The following is a 23,283-nucleotide window of genomic DNA, read 5'->3' as shown; positions in this document are numbered from 1 at the left end:
CACTGGGAAATGCCATAGCTTACTTGCTAACTACCTCTACCCAGACTGACCAGGTTCTGCAGTGGCTTTTCCAAGGACTCACTTTTGAGCTAGGGAACACCCATTCGCACACTCTCCTTCCACAACTTCAAAGTTCTCACTGCTTCATTACAGCTCAGTTCTGAGGACAGGGAGAGTTGGTTAAAGCCTTGATTTGGATAGAACATCTTTGTTAACAGCCAAAAATCTAAAGACCCTGGGTGAGGGAGATTCTTCTCCCTGAAATGTATACCCCAGGGTCCATGGATGTCACATATAGTCCAATTTCCACAGTTTTTACTGTTCCCAGGAGGCCAATATTTGTTCCTACACCTTTAATGTATGCAAGTTGGAGTACATTGTTTCATGGACTGTGCCTTGGGAGGGGGCATGGTTTCAATGTATTCACCCATGTTTTTTCCTGAAATCCCTGTCTTACAATCCCATTTTGTGCAATGAAAACTCCTGTTTCCTGAAAACATAGGTGCTCAGGTATAGGGCAAACAAGAACTGTAAACTTTCTGTCCATTCTTAAAAGTTAAAATCCCCAAAAATGAGGGAACTGAAACGCAAGCGAGAGCCATGGAGGGGCAGAATGCAGAGGTGCTGCTGGCCAAGAATGAGCAGGAAGAAGCAGAGAAGCTGTAGCACATCATGGTGTACAGGGAGCTAGAACTGGAGTTCTACCTGGGCAACCTGCTGGCTTCTGACAGCAACCCCTCGATGGTGCTGTGCCAGACCAGGGCCTTGCTGGAGGCCGAGCTGTGTGCCCTGGAGTGGGAAAACCCAGAACATCTCATCAACCAGCTGTGGAAGCTGCTGACCAAGGCATGGAGGAGGCGGTGGTAGTGTGCTTGCAGGAGCCTGTCACAGGCCTTCCCCGCAGGAAGCCACTGCCTGGCCAAGAGCTCTCCCTTGCTGGTAGCAGTGGTGAGCAGAGCTTTAAGGGCATCCATCCCAAAAAGAGGACCAACCTCATTTGGGATGAGGTAATGGTCAGTAGTGGTCCCTTGTGGCTACAAGCCCTCCCTGGATGACACTGACTCTGGTTTGCCTGAAGCCTCAGAGATAGTATTAACTTAACGTATGTATGTATGTATGTATGTATGTATGTATGTATGTATGTATGTGGGTGTGTGTATGTATTCATGTATGTGTGTATGTATGTATGTATGTATGTATGTATGTATGTACGTAAATATGGCAAAACTCAAAAAGCCAAACTAGGAATGAAGGAAAAATAAATTGAGAGTATGACACAGTTGAAAAAAGTTCTTGGTTTTGGTTTAACTTGTGTTTCTATGTTTAATGTAAAGAAGAATCTTTCTTCTTGTCTGAGTAGGTGTACCTTTTGTGTCCTACTGTCAGAAGGTGTGCTATGGTATTTGCTAGAGAATTTAATAAAGCGCCAGATGAATCCATAAATGTAATTTTATAAGGTTTTCAAAGAATGATGTTTTTTATGTAAAAGAAAAGCATCTGATATTGTTTCTATGAGCAAAGAATTGGCATCAATATTTCAATCTCTAGCTATGCAAGTGTAGATTTTCCAAAGTAGGTCTTAATATTACCTAAACAAAATTTCCTAGGCTTATCCAAGAGCTTAGAGTTCCTGTTTGTTTTACATGAAATGCTGATAAACTGCTCTGACGATAGCCATGTCCAGTTACAGTCCACTGGGCAGGGATCCTCACTGGTTGATCAGTAAAGTATTAAATCCCTGTCACAGACCTCATGCACAGCAGTTGGCTGGGTGCACTTTGCTCCTTGTCCACTAGAGGGAGACAAGCCTGAATGGTTTAATGTAAATGGAGATTCTCAGTAGCAATGGGCTCCTGCAGTGCTAAGATGTCCCCAGCAGAGCAAACCTGTCTGAAGAACTTCTCAGGGAGCAGGTGTTTCCTTAAAGCACTGAAAGGGGGTGCACAGGACACCTGAAAACTGACAGCACGTTCAAAGACAGTGCACAGAAGAAGGAACACATATCCTTGAGAAATGTAGAAAACCATGCAGCCTAATCACAGACATACAGACGCTGAATTAAATGATGGACGGCCAAGCAAAACTCTGTGACTTACAGGGAGGTTATTGAGATGTAAATATTCACGATCCTCTGGGAAGTTTGTCAATTTCTACATCCTTCCTGGATAACAGCCTTGCTACAGATACACTAAGAGCCTAAAAAGTCCTAGGGTGCCAGCATTTCCAACCTGAAATTCCATCCCAAAAGAAGAACTAGCGATGTTGTCAAAATTACATTTTAAATAATGGTAGCCTTACATTAAGTAGAAGAAAAGAAAGAAATGAAAGATAGTACCAGGATAAGGACTAAACAAACAAATTCAAACACACATTTATATACAAACTACTTACAGATGGGAATAATAAATATGTCTACAAAGATAATGTCTTGCAAAAATAAATCAAAAGCATGAATCACAGTTGCTCTTGTCCATAATTCTTTATGTTTTCCAAGATTTGAGAGAATAAGTATTCCTTTTACAAGAAAGTTCATTTGAAAAAGTGTCTAGAAGTAAACTGAGAAAATAGGAAGAAAAGGCAACCAGGGTGAGCTTTGGGTCTGAGGCATCAGAATGTGCAGAGGCAGGCAGACATGAATGAGGACAGCAGGCTTAGGAGCTTCATCTTGTCCCAAGTGTGGATTCATGACCCAAACCTCACAGAGAAGGTGCTGCAAGAGTGGCAGTTTTCACACTGGGGAGTAATGGGTGGGTCAGCAATAGGAGCTAGAGTACTGGCAGGCCCTGCCTTTTTATAACTGGGGGCTTTTAAATGAGGGCGGTTTGATAGATGGAGTTGGGGGCTCACACTGGGATGTGGACTCTGACCAGGGAGGGCAGGGGCAACAGGGTGCATGAGAGCATGTGTTACACCTGATACAGTGCTGCAGTCTTTGTACTGGACAAGGTCAGGAAGTAATGAATCTGTAAACAGCCTGGCCCTGGTTTTTCATGCCTTGAAACCAACCGAATCGGAGGGAGGGTTATTTTATGATTTATGTACTTGCAAGGGGACATAGAGACTCTATGTGCAGGGGCAGAGAAGCTTAGTTGAAAGACTCCCCTCAAAGATAAAAAGGAGTCAAAGGCTCTGTCCTCTAAATGTGAACAAAAACTAGTGTTAGGCACAGCAGAATTCAAACCACTAAGGGTAATGATTGAATTCAACTATGTGGCTATAGGATAGTACCAGGAGTAAATCCATCACAGCATGGTGGTTTTTGAACAAGCACCATGGCCATCAGAATACAAAGGGAAGAGCACAGAATCATGGGAAATCAAAGTGGTAATACCATGACACATGGCAGAAAGATTCAGGCAAGATAGAGCTGGATTCAGGTAGCAGGGGAAAAGGAGGTAAGTACACAGTGGCTTAGGAAGCAGACCTAATGGGATCTACCATCTGACTTATGGGAACCACCATGTGACTCATGGGATCTACCACGTGACTCATGGGATCCACCATGTCATTGGGGTCTGTGTAGTTTAAGTTCCATTGCATTTGACCACTTTTTGTCTCTGAGTGTCTGTGTTCCCATAAAATGCTTATGAATGGAGAAGCATGGTGAAAGAGTGTCTCTTCCCCTAAATTTCCAGTTTTCCTGGACAATAGCTTATGACTCCTGGCTGAGATTCCTGTGGATATTCAGGAGCTTAAGTGACAGTTGATTGGCTTTGTCACTTCTCTGTTGCTGTGATTAAATATGTGTACAAAAGCAAAAGTTAAGGGAGAGAAGTTTACTTTGTTTTATAGTTGCAAGATGCACCACAGTGGAAAGTCAGGACAGCAGGAGCCTGAGAGCTGTTGTACTGACTGCAGGCAGAGAGCAGAGGAAGACGCTGGTCTTCAGATCACTTCATCCCTCTTATCCAGTCCACTGTCCCAGTCAACCACAGAGGGTGGGTCTTCCCACTTCAATTAGTCTAATCAGAAGAGTTCAGCACAGCATGTCCCGAGGCTAACCTACATCTAGTAATGCCTTATATAATAGAGCTAATAATCAAATGATCTTCCACTTGGGTGCCTAGAGCTGTGGCTCCAGGGAGATTCCAGGTGCTGTCAAGTTGACCACCATGCAAACTATGAAGATGAGTTCTTCATTTAGACTCAAGCCTTCTTGCCATGTACTCCTAGAAGTTCAGGAAAGTAGAAATTCCATAAATATCAAAACCTGAACAACCTCCTAACTTACCAGTCAGGCATGCTAGACCAACACTTCTGAAACTGTGACCTGGACAAGCACCTGTAGCTTCATTACCTGGGAATTCTCAGAAATGCAAATTTTAACTCTACTCAACCTATTCTCTGGATGAAACCAATCACCTCCTCTCATTGGACGGCCTGGAATGGATGCTTTCTCTTCCCAGAATGGCCTCCAGGTGCAGCAAAGCTAAGTTCACAGCTAATTGCAGTTGGGTGTTTGGGGCGTCCTTTTCTTGCCCTTCACAATTACCTGACTTAGTAAAAAGAATCAGTAGGCGCCATCTGTTATTGACAAGGTGACCAATCCAGTCTTGAGAAAAGCAAGATTTAGAAATCACTTTAGTCTAGAAAATCATCACATAGAAGGTAGCATGTCTTACCATGCCCTGACAAAGAATCTACAAAATTCAAAAAGCTTGGTTTCTGTTGTTATTCCTATTAACAGAATGCTAAAACTGAGAAGGACTAAACAGGTGACCCAGGTGACATATAGAACAACATATTTAATTGGGGACTTTCAATTTCAGAGTTTTAGAGCAAGAAGATGTGGGATGAACAGCTGAGAGTTCCAGTGTTGATGAAGAAGTAGAAGAAACAAATGCTACCTGGGATTGGTGGGCGCCTTTGACGCCTCAAAATCCACTCCCACTAACACACCTCCATCTTGCCTCCAGACCTTAAAGCTCTGGTGGTCTGGGAGTCCCCTGGAGCTGGAAAGGATGTAAAGGTCAAGAACTCTGATTGTCTTACAACCTGAGAGGTTCCACAGCCTCATGAATTCCTTTGATGGTTTGCTGCCCAACACTTCTGAAGAATCTGACACCTCCACTCCACAAAAGGAACAAAGAAGGGCAAAAGGTGAGCTATGCTACAGGCATTCAAATGTTAAGAATGCTCTCCCTAAGGACTGGAGGAGAGCTAGCTGTCCCACACTGGAGCAATGCTCACAGCTGACTGCAGTTCAGAAACTGGAGAGGATAGTCCCTGTGTTGCTGTGCAGAAAGGACTGGAACAGTAGCAAAGACAGTGGCTGCGCCCATTTCATGGGTGCTTTAGAGCAAGACACCTTCCAGAGAGGTTTCCAACTAAAAAAGTTCAAATGCTACCTCTGAGCCTTAAAATTTTATAGCTTAGGTAAAGTCAGATTTTTCTTGTTATTTTCAAATGAAGTTTTGAGGTTTTTAAGTCGTTCCTCTAGAGGGACCCCCAGGACTTGAATATTCTGACAGTGAACCTCCCAGGGCATCTCCCCAGGGGTCAAGGTTTAATATGGGAACAGTTAGTGATTTTTACACAGCTCTTTTTGTTTGTGTGTGTGAGCTGTCCCTTGTCCACAACAGCTTTTTGTTTTCCTCAATGAGGAGAGTTGCTCATTTGTGAGCCATCATTAACTCAAAGTGAAATGGTTAAAAATATTTATCCTGTTAGAATAGGATGCATCTTTTTAACGACTCATTAAAAAATTAAAACAACGAAAACAAAACTCTGGCTTTTGAGATGAGTTATACTAATTCACATTGTTTACCTAGCTATAGTGCTACATAAACACTACATAAAAGGAAAAATAAGCTTGGTTTACATAAAAAACAAAAACAAAAACAACAAAAGGTTTCAGAGCTGCAGAGGAACAGCCTTGAAGGATGCTTACTGACATGGAGACTCCAGGCTCAGCCTCAGCCCATGAAGAAGAGAACAGAACACAGAAATCTTCCTGTTCCTGCTAGCGCTGTGGCAGTCCACACCTGCCCTCCTGATGCTTGGGGAACTGAGACAGCAGAGGCTGGAGTCTGAAGCTACAAAGGGAGGCCCTGTGCTTTCTCATTACCAAGCCTAGTACAGCACAACACAGCACAACTGTGAAATGGGTCTCTCCCGCTCTTGCAGTGGCAAAGGGAAATGGGATGCAGCTTTGCACAGTTCTCAGTTCCACCTGAGTCTCCCCTCTCCAGCTCTGAGCCCAGTCTCCCAGTTTGTTGGATGTGAATTCTATGATCCCAAATTCATGTGCAAAATCCTTTTCCTATAATCTAGCTTTCCATCAAAGACAGCAAGTACCAGAAGCTAAACAAAGAGCCACAGCTTCTCAAGAACTTTTTACTTCTTTCATTTTCAAGGGCCCAGGCCACCATCAGGGGACTAAAGCTGGGGTGGGGAGAGCATGAGAAAGTCTCAGAGGTGTTGGGCCTGTACTGGGAAGATCTTTTCAGATACCCCTGGAATGCTCTGAACTCACAGGCAGGGGATTTAAAAGTGGGACTCTTTATCCTGGTATCTAGATGTGGAAATGGTGCTGGCAAGTCCTGTTTGGGGATGGCTTACCCAGGAAGCTTGGCTCAGTGGAGGGTAGAATGAATGACAACATTAACAATAATTCTGGTCCAAGTGCATATGTCTGCATCAAGTTCTCAAAAAATCCTGTTATGGTAAACAAAAGACAGAAGTGAGCAGTGGCCAAGAACAGATGATTTGAAAAACCTTTAATTAAGTAATCCATTAATTAATCCATTGTCGTATTCTGTGTGCATATGTCTATATGTGTTATTGTGCATATATGGAGGTCAGAGGACAATGAGTGAGGGGGTCCTCCTCCTACCACATGGGTTTTAGTGATAGAACTTGGATCCTCATGGTTGATGACAAATTCTTTATCCCCATTTCAAAAGTTACATTTATTATTTGTGGGGGGGGCAGTAATTGTGTGTATACATGTTGTAGAAATTATTTAATCCCAACCTGGGGTTTCTCCCCTGCCTCTGACCACTTAGTTCCCAGGTAAAAGACACCCAAAAGCTTTATGCTTACATTAAGCCTTAATCAGCAAAAGACCTGGGCAGATATGGATCCTCTGGCTGTTATGTCTGTTTCCCAGCTAATAATCCCACTGTATAATTTGCTGTGTTTCGTCTGGGCTTCTCTTAACTCCAATTAGCCAACCCACCTGACCCATGGTGGCTTCCTCCTCCCTTCACCTTCTTTCCCACTTGTGGTTCTTTTCTGATGCGGGAAGTCCTGGGAGGCTAAACCCTGCCTGTGCCCAGCTGTTGACTGTTGGCATCTTTATTCACCTACCAGAAAAGATTTGGTGACACAAGTTTACATAGTATCACTTGGGTAAACATGTAGACTCTCTTGTCTCTGGGACAATCAGGCCGTGGAGGCCTGCAGTTATCATTCCATTACAGAGCAACAGACCAAACCTCAAAGCATGAAGGTCAGGGCCATCTGATAGGAGTCAGGTTTCTGTGTAGGTCCCAGGTATTGAACTGATTACGTCAGGCTAGGCCACACAAGAGCCTTTCCCCATTGAGCTATCTTCCTGGCTCATGAAAAACCTTTTACAGGCTCGTGTGGTCCTGTGGCTCTGCATGTGTGAGCTTGCGTGTGTGCAGGCCAGAGGACAACCTTGGTTGTTACTCTTCAGGTGCTGTCCACCATTTTTATAAAACGGGAGTTTTCATTGACTTGGAATAGGACAGGTCAGCTGGGCTGGCTGGCTAGGGAGGACATGGAGTCTCTGTCTCCCCAGCAAAGGTTTGTGCCACCAAACCAGGTTTATTTTTGTTGTTATTTTAATTGGTTTCTTTTGTTTGGACTGAAGTTTATCATCTGAGTTTTTTGGCTCCATGGCTTTCCATTTGAGCAGGATAGGACATAAAATGTCTGTGAATGATGTGTGTATTGCATATGACTGTCCTTGAGTCTAGTATAAAATGAACCAGAATGTGGCTTTTTGGCTTAGTCTTGCTTGGTCACACTCAAGGTTGAAGAGGAACTTCTTGAAGGTTTAGCTACACAACAAGGGTTGTATAATTCTATAAGTCCCTGATTCTTACATCTGAGATTACTAAGAATTTACCTCCTTTCACTTTTCCTGTTTTAGGCACAGTCTGAATTATGTACCTGAAATGTGGAATAAATTACAAATACTAAAATTGTTAAGTGTTCTTAAGTTAATTACGGCACAGGCAAAGCTATTGGAAAAGACTGGATTGGCTGCAAATATTGAGACTTTTCCCTTGCCTGTGATAGCCCAAAATTAGGCAGCCAATCCACAGAGGGCAGCATTTCTCTGGCTATTCGGGGCCACAGGTCCCTCTGTCTGCTGAGCCATTCTCTAGGGTTTGGGGTTGACACTATTTTACTGTACTGTAGAGAAGTGTCATGAGGCGACTGCTCCTAGCTTGCCAGCAGCAGGACACCCTAGGATGGTTCGCTCACTCTCACCACACTGAGATACAGAGGAGGCAACTTCCTCAAGCAGAGGATCCTGGTGCTCTGTCTGCCAAGGAAGCTGCAAACCTGAGGATGTGGACTTCATGGTCATTTTCTCACGAGAAAGTAACTTTCTTTATAGCTTAATTAGACAGCAGCACCTCTAACACGTCTAAGAGTTGGACGGCTGACATGTTTCTCAGTCTGCAAGGAGGTTGGGGTCACTAAGATTCAAGATATGCTATGGCTAGGGAAACAGCTTCTGGAGAGAACTAGAAACAGTGGGCAACTTTTATCCTGCTTTGTCTTTAAAAGAAGTTGAAACTGAATAAACTGTGCATTGGCTGACTGGGCTGTGTACCCCGTGTCCAGGTTAATACCTCCCTAACATGGGACCTCAATGTACCAGACTGTGGCAGTGAATTAATTAAACAGCTTTGGCTCCTTAGTGCAGTCATGGCACCTGCCCAAGAGTTCTCTGATTTTGAGAATGAAACACACACACACAGGCACACACACAATCAATGTCTGGACATTTCTAATCCTCCTGACAGCTACCATACATCTCCCTTCCACCCAGCATCCCAGGTTTAACACCTTTTATATCTATGTTTTATCTTTGCTGCCTGTTACCTTCTGGGAAACACCCCACTCCCCAATAGGGTCCTATTCCCTTCCACCTACATTGTAGGCTGCTTTCTCTCCTGTAGCTCTTACTCTGACCCTTCTAAGTCTGGATCATGGTGATTCCCTTCATCCTCCACTCCCTCCCAATCCCTTGCCCTGTCCTTCTGTCTTTCTGTCCAAACATTGGCAATGGCAACTCGGAGCCCTCAGGGACGCTCAGGTCTGGAAGTGCAGCTTTTTGGGAGCCAAAATAAGACAATTATGAACACCGGATATTGATACTTTACACATACATTCTTGATATTGAATAAATCAACTAACTTTAAGAATATGGGAATTTGATCCTCAGTACTACGGAGGGTAAACATCATGAAGAAAACGGCAGACATTTTGCCTATAGACTCCGTTCATATGTTTCTGAACAAAACTTAGTCACATGCAAACTCTTGGTTTGAGAGGCACCTAGGAAATATAATTCATAGTTGTCAACTCTGTGCTCTATTGAAGATGTAGGAAATGGGAAGGGAAGCTAGAAAATAACAGTACAGACTCTCTCAAAATTCTATGAGGCCTGTGGGTTTGTACTTCCAGGGACCCTGGAGGCCTGCTCAAACCAGAGACCCAGGAGGCCCACCCTAAACAGAGACAGTATTACCTGACTCCCAGGAGATCAGCTGTCACCCAGCTCACAGAGCTCTATATTCCTCCAATGAGGCTGGATCCAGTCAGAGACACTCATGACAATTAACACCAGAGACAACCAGTTGGGGAGAGGCAAACTCAGGACCATAAACAACAGAATCCAATGCAAAATATGCTGCTCACTCAGAGGACCTATAGGGCTCTTACCCATCATCTATAACAGGATATCTCCTGCCCTCTCCTGGCCACTGAGAGAACTGCATGCAGAGGGACCACAGACAAAAGTCAGCCAAAGAACAATTAACCAATATAAATAAAAATGAATACATTTCTCTTTCAGAAAGGCATACGACTGTATGATTAAGGCAAACAACACCGAAATGGGGACAGTCTGGCCCACGTCCCTTGACCCTTACACTAAACTGATCATACAGTTACACAGGTCCAACAATTAACATTCAGATTACAGTGAATATGTATCCCATTTGTCCTCATTGATCTGGATCACCTCATCCAGGATGATTTTACAAGACCCATTCATTGTCCTGAAAATTACATGCTTTCCTTTTTCCTTTTGTAGTTATTGATCAGCAATCCTGTCTGGAAATGCACCATGCTTTCTTTATGCACTCATCTCGTAAGGGACCACTTGAATATTTCCAAATTCTGAATATTATAAGAGAGCTTCACTGAACATGGTGGAGAAAGGGTGTCTATACTAGGATGAGTCAACATTAGGATATAGGTCTTGGTGTTGTATCTTGAGGTTTACCCATTACCACCTTCCTGAAGAAACTGCATTCTGGTTTCCAAAGTTGCTACAGAAATTTGCATTGCAAATCTACAGGAGACTCTCAATGTTCCCCTTGCTCCATACCCAGTAGGAGGGAATTCTCTTATGTGTTACTGAACTAAGTTATGAAAGGTATGAAAAAATATCTCAGAATAATTTTGATTGGCATTTCTGTAGTGTCCAAGGATGATAAATATTTAATATGAGTTTCTAAGTCATTTAAGTTTCTTCAACTGTATTATGCTTATGTATATAGCCCATTTGAATTACGTTTTTTTAAATATAGTGTTTTAGTTTTTCAAATCTGTTTCAAATATAAGCCCATTAGTGAATGTGCACAGGGAAATAATGTTTAACAATTTCTGTAAATGGCCATTTAAAAAAATCATTAATGACAAATTAGAAAATGCTCTCTCAATGAACTCACAGAATTGGCAGACAAGTTGTAAATAATAGAATTCATTACAAAAGTCCAGGACAGGGACTGGAGACATGGCTCATCTGTTTGAGAATTTGAATCCCAGAGGACCTAAGGGGCAATTAACAATTCTCTGTCACATCACATCCCAGTGAAATCCACTGCCCTCTGCTGGCCGCTGGCAGAATTGCATGAAAACGAATATGGGGAGGTGGGAGGGAGACAACAGGCATGTGGGGTAGCACCCACATAGAGGTAGGCATTCTGGGGAGAGAATAGGGATTTTATGGGATGAAACTGGAAAGGGACAGAATATTTGAAATATAGATAAAAATATCCACTACAAATTGCAAAAAAAGAAATAATTCAAAACTGTAAGACCTCCACCCAAAAGAAGCTATGATATATATCAAAATGAACTCAGCAAAACATCATTATCAATAACAACAAACAAACTAACAACAAAAATATTAAAAATGTTCATTCCTCTACAATTGGTGGAATTCATTAAATGTGCAGTCATAGTTGATGCTATATTTCAAGGAATCCATAGGCATCAAACTCTGTGTGTCCTGAACATTTTACATTCCCATACTGAATTGTTTTATTTCCTCTAATGTATTAGAGAAATACTTCTGTGTTTCTCCTTTGTTTGTCATTATAAAGGAAGCTAAATTTGTGAGTACAGGGATAAAGCAAGGATATTTTTCATCATGAAGGTGGGTTCCACAGAGCATGACACACCGTCTACATCAAGAGCACAATTTCCTGTGCAGCTCTGGCTGGCTGTGAACTGATGATGAAGCCTACGCTGCATGAGACTTGCAGAAAACCACTGTTGCCTTACACTTGTGCTGTTACAGGAGGAAGAACCACACACGACTCAGGACGGTCTTGTGAGTGAAGGGTTAAAGGTCACATTTTTATTTATAGACAAACATTAATTTATTCAAGAACATTTTAAATTGGGGAGTCAATGAGTTCAATGTATATAGCCTTAGGAATATTAATTAATTAATATTAATTAAGTACACTAAAGTTAACAAATGAATAACAAAACTTCAAACTTAAACAAATAAAACCAAATGCATAAAACAACCAAACTTCAAACTAAAAACCAAATAGAACAAGTAAATTAGTCAGCATTCAATTCCTGCTGATTTTTCAACATATAACTCCAGCCTGTTGCTGGCCTTGCAAACACAGCAGAACGGCAGGTAAGATGGTAAAATCTCTTCAAGAGGAATGTAGACGCCTCATTCAGGGTGGTTGGTTGTTGATGGACAAGTCGTCAAAGGGTTAAACGTGAGGCGTGTTCCATGCCACATCTCAAGGTCTTTCAAATTCAGCCCAAGATTGGAACGGTTACAAGGACTGAGATGCGGGAGGTGTTATCAATCTTTGCACCCTCAGTGCTCCTGGTGGACAGGTCTGTCTCTGAGAGCTGTAGTCCTGGTCTGGGCCATGGGCAAGCGTCTGCTGGAGTGTTCAGACCTAGGGGTGGAAAAGGCCTGGTGAGGACCTGCCATGTCACTTCTCCCATACACAGCAGCACAATTCAGCAGGATAATCCAGGATGATCTTTCATCTGAGGTCATTTTCTCATGCCCAAGAGAGAAGGGTAAGAGACCCCACAGGCCTGCATATTTTCCCAGCTTTTAAAACTGCTAAAACTTGAACAGTGAACAGCAGATAATTCCAATCGTCCATATATATTATATTTTAAAATCATGTAGCAGCGTCTCAATGTCAGATGAGGAGACATGTGAACAACCTAGAAAACAATAGGAAGGCCTTGGAGGCCTGGCCATCACTGAAATGAAGACTATCATTATTCCTCCAGTGCAGGAATATGCCTGGGGTCCACTTACAACCTCAATATCTGCAAAGACCCACAGAAACAATATCTCAAGAAGTACATGCACACTGAAGTGATATTATATTTGGCAAGAATATGCTGCATGGAAATCTTGCCAAGGGTAGGCATTGAACTCTAAAGGAGATACTCATGCAGAAAATAAACTATACCACTCCTTTGTTTATGGGTATCAAAAAACTCTTTGTGGGGAGACTTAAAGGCACTGGGCTCAGATAATACAAGAGAGCTCAGACTGGAGGGATCAGTACACCATAGCCAGAATCTCTATGGATCACATACCCTTCATGGATGGAATTTCTTTTAAAATGGACAGGAATAATATTCTGAGCTGCTCCTAGCTGACAGATGCTGATAACTATGATGAAAGTCACACACCCAATAAGACAGTTCATAAGTACAGGGAATCTACTTGGGTCCTCTCATCCTGTGCTTTCAAATCATCTCAGTGACACCGAAATGATGCCGCATCTTCCCAGCCAAGGCCTTTTGCTCAGTGAACAGTTTGTTCTGATTCAGGGCGTCCTACAGACTTTCCTACATTCTCTCCTCATCCTGGTCATTAGAAGATTATATTGTCCATGGAGACAGGCATGTATACAGAGACAGACAGACAGACAGACAGACAGACAGACAGACAGACAGACATACACACCTTTGAACTCACCCAAATATATTTGTTCACACATACAAGCAGAGTATTTTGCAGAATGTGCTTAGTTTCCCAGTTAATGGTAATAGAAAAGATCACCCAGTCTACTATTGTGGCATAAAAAAAAAAACCTGGAATGGGGTAAGTACACAGTGAGCATAGGCTAAAGACAGCTCAGCCAATAAAGTGTATTCCCCTGAAAATCAGAAATTAGAAATGTGACATCTAGGCCTGTTAGCCAAGACTGCTTAGCAAGGGCACAAGGCTGTGCACAGGAGGCTGATTTCAGGCAACAGAGCACTGGGTGGGGGCAGGTGAGGCTCTTCTGTCCTCTGCTCACTGTTTCCCAGTGCATGCAAAGTGAGCTGCATTTTTCAATATGAGGTCCCTTTAGGATACAGTACCTGACAGGGGAAACAAACTACCAGCACAAACAGCTAGGAAATCTCCACAACCACAATCCAAGGTAAAACTTGTAATGGGATGCTATCAGATATAATTCGAGTGAGATAAGGCTGACTGATTCAAAGTCAAATGCTGGCAGGTATAATCAAACTCAGCCACAGTCCATGGAAGGGCTGGACAACATTGTACCTTTTCACTTTCTGACTGGTGGACTTCTGGATAGTTTTGCTTCATGGCTGCTCTGAGGTGAACCACTACAACACTAATGTGCCACAGTTTCTCTGCTGACACCTACTTCTTGTTCTGGAATCGCTGTGTCAAAGGTTGAACTTTCACAAGAGTTGTGCATGGCTTCTCACAGGGCTACCCATTTGACACCTCTAGCAATGTCTGAGGGTCATCACTTTCTAAACCCACCTTACAGATGATTTTCACTCAGATCAAATGATTTTGAATAACAATGGTTAAGAGTGCCACAGACCCAACACAGGGTGAGTGCTGTGGACTATTTTGAGTCTAAGGTTCTGTCTGAGGCAAAGATGTGATTCCACCTCAGCATAACTCCTGGACATCTTCTGCCTGCAGATTCAACTCTAAGCAAATTAATCTTTCAATTAACAATTTCCAGAGCAAACTCCAAAGCCAATGTATATTCAATCAAGTTTAGGCCGATCTAGAAAGAAAGTGGTGGCAGGTAACGATTAACATAACCAGGATGTTGAGAAGACACAACAAGCACGTGACCTTCCAGTGTTACTGCACACCGAGAGCAAAGGAGGCAGAAGAGCCCTGAGTCAGCACTTTCCACACTCAGGTACATGGATTTCACACAGCAGCCTCTCCTCAAATCCCTGTACCCTATTCCTGAGATTTCTCCAAGTAATGTCAATGTTGATGAATAGTTTTCCCACTGTAATAATTTCAATAGTAATCAAAACCCCATTAAGAACAGTTTAAAAAAACTAATTGGAAAAATTGTGTTTCCTCTTCCTCTCTCTCTCTCTCTCTCTCTCTCTCTCTCTCTCTCATTCTCTCTCTCTTTATATATATATGTATATATATGTATATATATATACTTTTACATGCTTCTATGTGTGTACATATAGACTAATACAATATATATAAATATGTGTCTGTGTTCAGAAACTTGATGAGTTCACACACACACACACATATGCACGAACACACATATACACACACTTCTATATGTAAGCACCCATACCTCAAACACTTAAAACAAGCCACTCCCAATGTAACATATGTACCATAGCCATAACCATGTTCGCACATCTGTGCCCAATGACACAAACACACACACACACATACACACACACACAGAGTCAGAGAGAAATGGAGAGGGGGAGGGAGGGAAGGAGGGAGGGAGGGAGGGAGAGAGAGAGAGAGAGAGAGAGAGAGAGAGAGAGAGGACAGAAATCATAAGTGAGAAGCAGAAAAGAATGAGGAGGCCATCCTTCTGGAAGCACAGTTGTTGAATACAGATTAGGCAAAGGAAATGTGTCAGTGAGAGCGTAGACACTGCTCTCCATCCCTTATAGAGTAAACCTGTGTAGGGAATGCACTTCTTGGGCACACGAGGTTGAGAGAGTTGGAGAAAAATTTCCCTCTAACCCTCACATATCTCACACAAACCCTCACCCTGAGAGAAGTCTTTCTTACATCCCTGTTCATCCAGTCAGCTCCAGGACAGAAGCCACAGGAAAGAACACTAAAACACTAGAACAGGACTGACAAACCGCTTCTCAAGCTCCGTCACTATGAACCACCATTTGGAAAGGCAGAAGGGACCATTTTCAATGTACAGGGAAAAGGAGAGAAAGTCCACAAGCCCCATCATAATTGACAATGATAACCATTCTTTCAGCAAGTGAACTGAACTCTAATCAGTTCTGGGCACTACAAAGACGGCTACCACATGGCATCCCTCTAGCATGTAAGTGTGCAATGTGTGATCAACAGATCCCACTTAAGGAAATGCATTTTCTAGTTGAGCAGGAGGATTTGGTTGTCAATCCTCCAGTTTCTTGCATGAAGCTAGAATCACAGAAAGTTTTGTAAATGGGCAAAGAAATGAACAACTGGATGAGACCTAGGAGAGTGTCTGGATAAGTTGGAGAAGGTTAAATTGGTTTGACTTGGTTTCTGCTTAGATATCAGGAAAACCTGCCCTTGATGCTTCATTCATCCTACCTGAGGCTGCTTGTTACACGGATTTTCATACTGGCTTCCCCACAGAACCTTGTTGTTTCCTTAATGGATTCTTCCAGTGCAATCTGATCCCTTAGAAGCCCTTTGTACTCATTCCATGCTCTCTGGGCATTGTTCTTCAGCTCAAAACACTCAGTTAGGAGGGGGCAGAAGCTGCGGCTGAGACACAAAGAAAAAATGGTGAATCCCAGCCAGGCTCCAACTTCCTCCACTTCTCCAAGTCCATTCCTCCTTCTAGGGTCCTGATCAGAAGAGAGCCCCAGATTATAGTCCACGTCCACAGTAGCCATGGAGCATAACCTAGAGACAGGTCAAATGGAGAAAAGAGCAACATTCCAGAAGACTCAGGGCACTTCTCAAAAACCTGACACCATTGATTCAAGTTTTTCCTAGAAGTGGACTTAATCGTTATGTGTGCTTATATGTCCATTTTATTAGAATGTCCCTTGGAGGCCAATCTTTCTATGTGTCCTGTGTGTGTGTGTGTGTGTGTGTGTGTGTGTGTGTGTGTGTGTGTGTGTGTGTCCTGTCAGAGCCCCAGAGCATCAGGATTGATTGATGACTCCATCATTGTGCACACATTTTCTATGTACAGGATCCCTATTTGGGAAGGACAATGACTGATGAATCTCACAGTCTCTTTCCATTTGTTCAAACTATCTACAAGCGGTAAAAATCCTAGAGCCTTCCTTAGAGACAGGCTTCCTGGTCTGCTTCAAACACTATAAAGCCTGATCCTCACTTTACTTCAAAGATAAGAATGGGCTGACACATGCTGTGCCTAGTGCTGGGGTCACAACCTTGTAAGTTACTCACCAGTACCAGTCATTTTCCAGTGTAAGGTTTTTACATTTGACCAAAGCGGTATTGATCTGCTCGCTCATTTTCTTCATGTCGGTCATCACTTCCTCGTGCTGCATCATGAGCATCTCGGACTCAAACTTGTTCCTGTGGCAGGGCGTGGTCCAAGGATCAAATAACATTATGAATGAAGGATTCAAGAATTACATGAATTCAGACTGAATCCTGAACTACCCCAGCCTAGGACATGCCACGCCCTTACTCCTTGGTACTGGGTGCATTTGGTATTTATTCAGTTTATTATTATGAACACAGGGACAGCAGTGCCAGGAAACAAAAGCAGGGAGCTGATTTGCTTGAGCTCCCTGAGAGGGTTTGAAGGAATAGACTAGCTTGCCAAGAACTTTCGAGCGTCCTGTGCCACCATCCAGGCTCCAACTTAAACCCATGAAGACTATTCTCCTGTTCTTAAGTAACAATTCTCAATCATAGAATCTATTGCTACATGAAAACCCAAAGGAACATGGACAGTATTTACAGGGAAAAGAATTTATAGCACACACCAGGAGATTCCCATGTGTGTCCACCTGAGCAGATGTGAAATGTTGTACTGTTCAAAGTGAGGCTCTCACCCACATCATTATCATGCCATGGAAATTGACACAGGATAATTCTCAGGCCAAATCAGAACACAGAATACCCAGATCTTAAGTTATACACACAAACGCACTCACACATGCATACACACACACAAACTCACACAAAACACTCTCTCTCTCTCTCTCTCTCTCTCTCTCTCTCTCTCTCTCTTTCATACAATTAGAATGCCAAATAAATACAAGAATGTGGCATTATCTCAAAATACAATGAATAAAATCAGAGAACAACAATGATACCCTGTTGACAGTCCAGTCACACACTGTGAGGCAGCAAGAGGGATTAGGCCCCTCCAGCTCTTCACAGGACCTATTGAACCCAAAGCACCTCCACGTCAATTGCAACAATGATTGCTCATAATCAGAGCACCTAGAAATTCCCACAACCCAACACCTGTCCAGGCTACTTAAACCACACAATGAGAGCTCACACACTACTACCCTCATTCCCAGACTGTAATTCAGGCCACAGGCTATGATTTACGTTTGTAGGAATCAAAATAGCCTGTGCCACCACCATCTCATTCCCATCTGATCTTCACATTCTGATGCAATCAGGAAAGTGATTTTGACCATGAGGACACCCTGGAGTTGTAGCCTACTGTGATGTGAGGAAATGTGGATTTAACAGAACTTGCACTGTGACTACCTGTCATTTAAATTCTTTCCAGGGTAATCGGCCAGGATTCTCCTGAGTTCATCTCTCTCCTTCTGCACCTTGTGGAGAGCAATTTTGAGGTTCTCCAAACGCTTCATTCTCTCCTCTTCAACAGGTGTCGTGGAGGGTTGGGATGATGCTTTCTGATCAGACTCTGTAGGTAGATAAACACCAGTAAACAGGCATATATGTGGACATAGTGTCAAGAAAAACTATGCTTACTCTAAAACAGAAGTCTGAGGATGAACAGTCTACAGATACAGTGACTCCCTGACAGAGCAAGAAAGCGATCTTTAAGCTGAACTCAGCTCAGTCCCTGTTCCCCACCATCATAGACATATGGTGACATATGCCATCATAGATATAGACCACACCTCCTACAGCCATTCTTCTGCACTCAAATTCTAAAGCTGGCCTAAACAAGAAGAATTGGAGGACCTTCTCAGCTAATGTCTGATGTGAGGCCGGTAAGTCCTTGAGTCCAAACTGCTTAACATCTTGAATCCCTAGTCACGTGTGTTCAAGGACAAAGTAACTGAGACCTTGATATATGACCAGGAGAGTATCCCTCTTGGCATCAATGACCCACATAATCTACAGGACACTGCTGAGAGGAAGTGCTTCCACAGCCTATCCTGAGAGACACTTTGTTATTCTTACAGAGGCTCATCCTGGTATTCTTTGACACTGCCTATGACACTAAAGAGATCCAAGGAAAGCCCTTGACATATAACAGGTCTTGGTTCTCTGTCAAACTAATGATCAGAAATTGTTGAGTCTGGGTCAGCCATTTAGGAAGACTGAGGCTCTAAATCATACGTCATACTCCTGGAAGGACCAGCTCAAGCCAACCTCCTCCAGGAAGCTCCCCTTGCCCTGCCCAGTACTCACTTGACCTCCTCAAGGACCTTTCCATTCGTCTTGTTCTCCAACGTGATAGAAGGCTGGCCTCCCTCTGCCTTGGTCTTGTCTCTGCATAGATATGATTGTCCCTCCGAAAGAGACTGAGGATCCTGGAGAACATGCCTCCTCGGGAACCCATTAGGAAATGAAGGGAAATGGCTCAGGCAGTTGGTGTCACCACAACACTGGTGACATCACAGAACATTCTAGTGTCTCCTGGATACAAGAGAATTTCGAGGGAAGACACCACCGGTGATATCACTGGGAAATGCCATAGCTTACTTGCTAACTACCTCTACCCAGACTGACCAGGTTCTGCAGTGGCTTTTCCAAGGACTCACTTTTGAGCTAGGGAACACCCATTCGCACACTCTCCTTCCACAACTTCAAAGTTCTCACTGCTTCATTACAGCTCAGTTCTGAGGACAGGGAGAGTTGGTTAAAGCCTTGATTTGGATAGAACATCTTTGTTAACAGCCAAAAATCTAAAGACCCTGGGTGAGGGAGATTCTTCTCCCTGAAATGTATACCCCAGGGTCCATGGATGTCACATATAGTCCAATTTCCACAGTTTTTACTGTTCCCAGGAGGCCAATATTTGTTCCTACACCTTTAATGTATGCAAGTTGGAGTACATTGTTTCATGGACTGTGCCTTGGGAGGGGGCATGGTTTCAATGTATTCACCCATGTTTTTTCCTGAAATCCCTGTCTTACAATCCCATTTTGTGCAATGAAAACTCCTGTTTCCTGAAAACATAGGTGCTCAGGTATAGGGCAAACATCAAACTGTAAACTTTCTGTCCATTCTTAAAAGTTAAAATCGCCAAAAATGAGGGAACTGAAACGCAAGCGAGAGCCATGGAGGGGCAGAATGCAGAGGTGCTGCTGGCCAAGAATGAGCAGGAAGAAGCAGAGAAGCTGTAGCACATCATGGTGTACAGGGAGCTAGAACTGGAGTTCTACCTGGGCAACCTGCTGGCTTCTGACAGCAACCCCTCGATGGTGCTGTGCCAGACCAGGGCCTTGCTGGAGGCCGAGCTGTGTGCCCTGGAGTGGGAAAACCCAGAACATCTCATCAACCAGCTGTGGAAGCTGCTGACCAAGGCATGGAGGAGGCGGTGGTAGTGTGCTTGCAGGAGCCTGTCACAGGCCTTCCCCGCAGGAAGCCACTGCCTGGCCAAGAGCTCTCCCTTGCTGGTAGCAGTAGTGAGCAGAGCTTTAAGGGCATCCATCCCAAAAAGAGGACCAACCTCATTTGGGATGAGGTAATGGTCAGTAGTGGTCCCTTGTGGCTACAAGCCCTCCCTGGATGACACTGACTCTGGTTTGCCTGAAGCCTCAGAGATAGTATTAACTTAACATATGTATGTATGTATGTATGTATGTATGTATGTATGTATGTATGTATGTGGGTGTGTGTATGTATTCATGTATGTGTGTATGTGTGTATGTATGTATGTATGTATGTATGTATGTATGTATGTACGTAAATATGGCAAAACTCAAAAAGCCAAACTAGGAATGAAGGAAAAATAAATTGAGAGTATGACACAGTTGAAAAAAGTTCTTGGTTTTGGTTTAACTTGTGTTTCTATGTTTAATGTAAAGAAGAATCTTTCTTCTTGTCTGAGTAGGTGTACCTTTTGTGTCCTACTGTCAGAAGGTGTGCTATGGTATTTGCTAGAGAATTTAATAAAGCGCAAGATGAATCCATAAATGTAATTTTATAAGGTTTTCAAAGAATGATGTTTTTTATGTAAAAGAAAAGCATCTGATATTGTTTCTATGAGCAAAGAATTGGCATCAATATTTCAATCTCTAGCTATGCAAGTGTAGATTTTCCAAAGTAGGTCTTAATATTACCTAAACAAAATTTCCTAGGCTTATCCAAGAGCTTAGAATTCCTGTTTGTTTTACATGAAATGCTGATAAACTGCTCTGACGATAGCCATGTCCAGTTACAGTCCACTGGGCAGGGATCCTCACTGGTTGATCAGTAAAGTATTAAATCCCTGTCACAGACCTCATGCACAGCAGTTGGCTGGGTGCACTTTGCTCCTTGTCCACTAGAGGGAGACAAGCCTGAATGGTTTAATGTAAATGGAGATTCTCAGTAGCAATGGGCTCCTGCAGTGCTAAGATGTCCCCAGCAGAGCAAACCTGTCTGAAGAACTTCTCAGGGAGCAGGTGTTTCCTTAAAGCACTGAAAGGGGGTGCACAGGACACCTGAAAACTGACAGCACGTTCAAAGACAGTGCACAGAAGAAGGAACACATATCCTTGAGAAATGTAGAAAACCATGCAGCCTAATCACAGACATACAGACGCTGAATTAAATGATGGACGGCCAAGCAAAACTCTGTGACTTACAGGGAGGTTATTGAGATGTAAATATTCACGATCCTCTGGGAAGTTTGTCAATTTCTACATCCTTCCTGGATAACAGCCTTGCTACAGATACACTAAGAGCCTAAAAAGTCCTAGGGTGCCAGCATTTCCAACCTGAAATTCCATCCCAAAAGAAGAACTAGCGATGTTGTCAAAATTACATTTTAAATAATGGTAGCCTTACATTAAGTAGAAGAAAAGAAAGAAATGAAAGATAGTACCAGGATAAGGACTAAACAAACAAATTCAAACACACATTTATATACAAACTACTTACAGATGGGAATAATAAATATGTCTACAAAGATAATGTCTTGCAAAAATAAATCAAAAGCATGAATCACAGTTGCTCTTGTCCATAATTCTTTATGTTTTCCAAGATTTGAGAGAATAAGTATTCCTTTTACAAGAAAGTTCATTTGAAAAAGTGTCTAGAAGTAAACTGAGAAAATAGGAAGAAAAGGCAACCAGGGTGAGCTTTGGGTCTGAGGCATCAGAATGTGCAGAGGCAGGCAGACATGAATGAGGACAGCAGGCTTAGGAGCTTCATCTTGTCCCAAGTGTGGATTCATGACCCAAACCTCACAGAGAAGGTGCTGCAAGAGTGGCAGTTTTCACACTGGGGAGTAATGGGTGGGTCAGCAATAGGAGCTAGAGTACTGGCAGGCCCTGCCTTTTTATAACTGGGGGCTTTTAAATGAGGGCGGTTTGATAGATGGAGTTGGGGGCTCACACTGGGATGTGGACTCTGACCAGGGAGGGCAGGGGCAACAGGGTGCATGAGAGCATGTGTTACACCTGATACAGTGCTGCAGTCTTTGTACTGGACAAGGTCAGGAAGTAATGAATCTGTAAACAGCCTGGCCCTGGTTTTTCATGCCTTGAAACCAACCGAATCGGAGGGAGGGTTATTTTATGATTTATGTACTTGCAAGGGGACATAGAGACTCTATGTGCAGGGGCAGAGAAGCTTAGTTGAAAGACTCCCCTCAAAGATAAAAAGGAGTCAAAGGCTCTGTCCTCTAAATGTGAACAAAAACTAGTGTTAGGCACAGCAGAATTCAAACCACTAAGGGTAATGATTGAATTCAACTATGTGGCTATAGGATAGTACCAGGAGTAAATCCATCACAGCATGGTGGTTTTTGAACAAGCACCATGGCCATCAGAATACAAAGGGAAAGGCACAGAATCATGGGAAATCAAAGTGGTAATACCATGACACATGGCAGAAAGATTCAGGCAAGATAGAGCTGGATTCAGGTAGCAGGGGAAAAGGAGATAAGTACACAGTGGCTTAGGAAGCAGAGCTAATGGGATCTACCATGTGACTCATGGGAACCACCATGTGACTCATGGGATCTACCATGTGACTCATGGCATCTACCACGTGACTCATGGGATCCACCATGTCATTGGGGGCTGTGTACTTTAAGTTCCATTGCAGTTGACCACTTTTTGTCTCTGAGTGTCTGTGTTCCCATAAAATGCTTATGAATGGAGAAGCATGGTGAAAGAGTGTCTCTTCCCCTAAATTTCCAGTTTTCCTGGACAATAGCTTATGACTCCTGGCTGAGATTCCTGTGGATGTTCAGGAGCTTAAGTGACAGTTGATTGGCTTTGTCACTTCTCTGTTGCTGTGATTAAATATGTGTACAAAAGCAACAGTTAAGGGAGAGAAGTTTGTTTTGTTTTATAGTTGCAAGATGCACCACAGTGGAAAGTCAGGACAGCAGGAGCCTGAGAGCTGTTGTACTGACTGCAGGCAGAGAGCAGAGGAAG

General features: G+C 43.1%; 1 protein-coding gene across 1 annotated transcript; it reads right to left on the bottom strand.

Moving 5' to 3' along the window:
• Positions 1 to 11,835: 11,835 nt before the first annotated feature.
• On the bottom strand, positions 11,836 to 19,279 carry LOC120093146 (disks large homolog 5-like). The gene is made up of 5 exons (XM_087586806.1): positions 19,100 to 19,279; positions 18,200 to 18,362; positions 16,910 to 17,041; positions 16,076 to 16,252; positions 11,836 to 12,428 (listed from the first exon to the last, which is right to left on the bottom strand). The coding sequence occupies exons 1-5, from the start codon at positions 19,248 to 19,250 to the stop codon at positions 12,344 to 12,346; spliced, it is 708 nt and encodes a 235-aa protein (XP_087442932.1). The 5' UTR covers positions 19,251 to 19,279; the 3' UTR covers positions 11,836 to 12,343.
• Positions 19,280 to 23,283: the final 4,004 nt, after the last annotated feature.

This window comes from Rattus norvegicus, chromosome 15 (assembly GCF_021556685.1).
Source record: "Rattus norvegicus strain SHRSP/BbbUtx chromosome 15, alternate assembly SHRSP_T2T, whole genome shotgun sequence".
NCBI lineage: Eukaryota > Metazoa > Chordata > Mammalia > Rodentia > Muridae > Rattus > Rattus norvegicus.
This window is presented reverse-complemented; position numbering and strand designations above follow the sequence as displayed.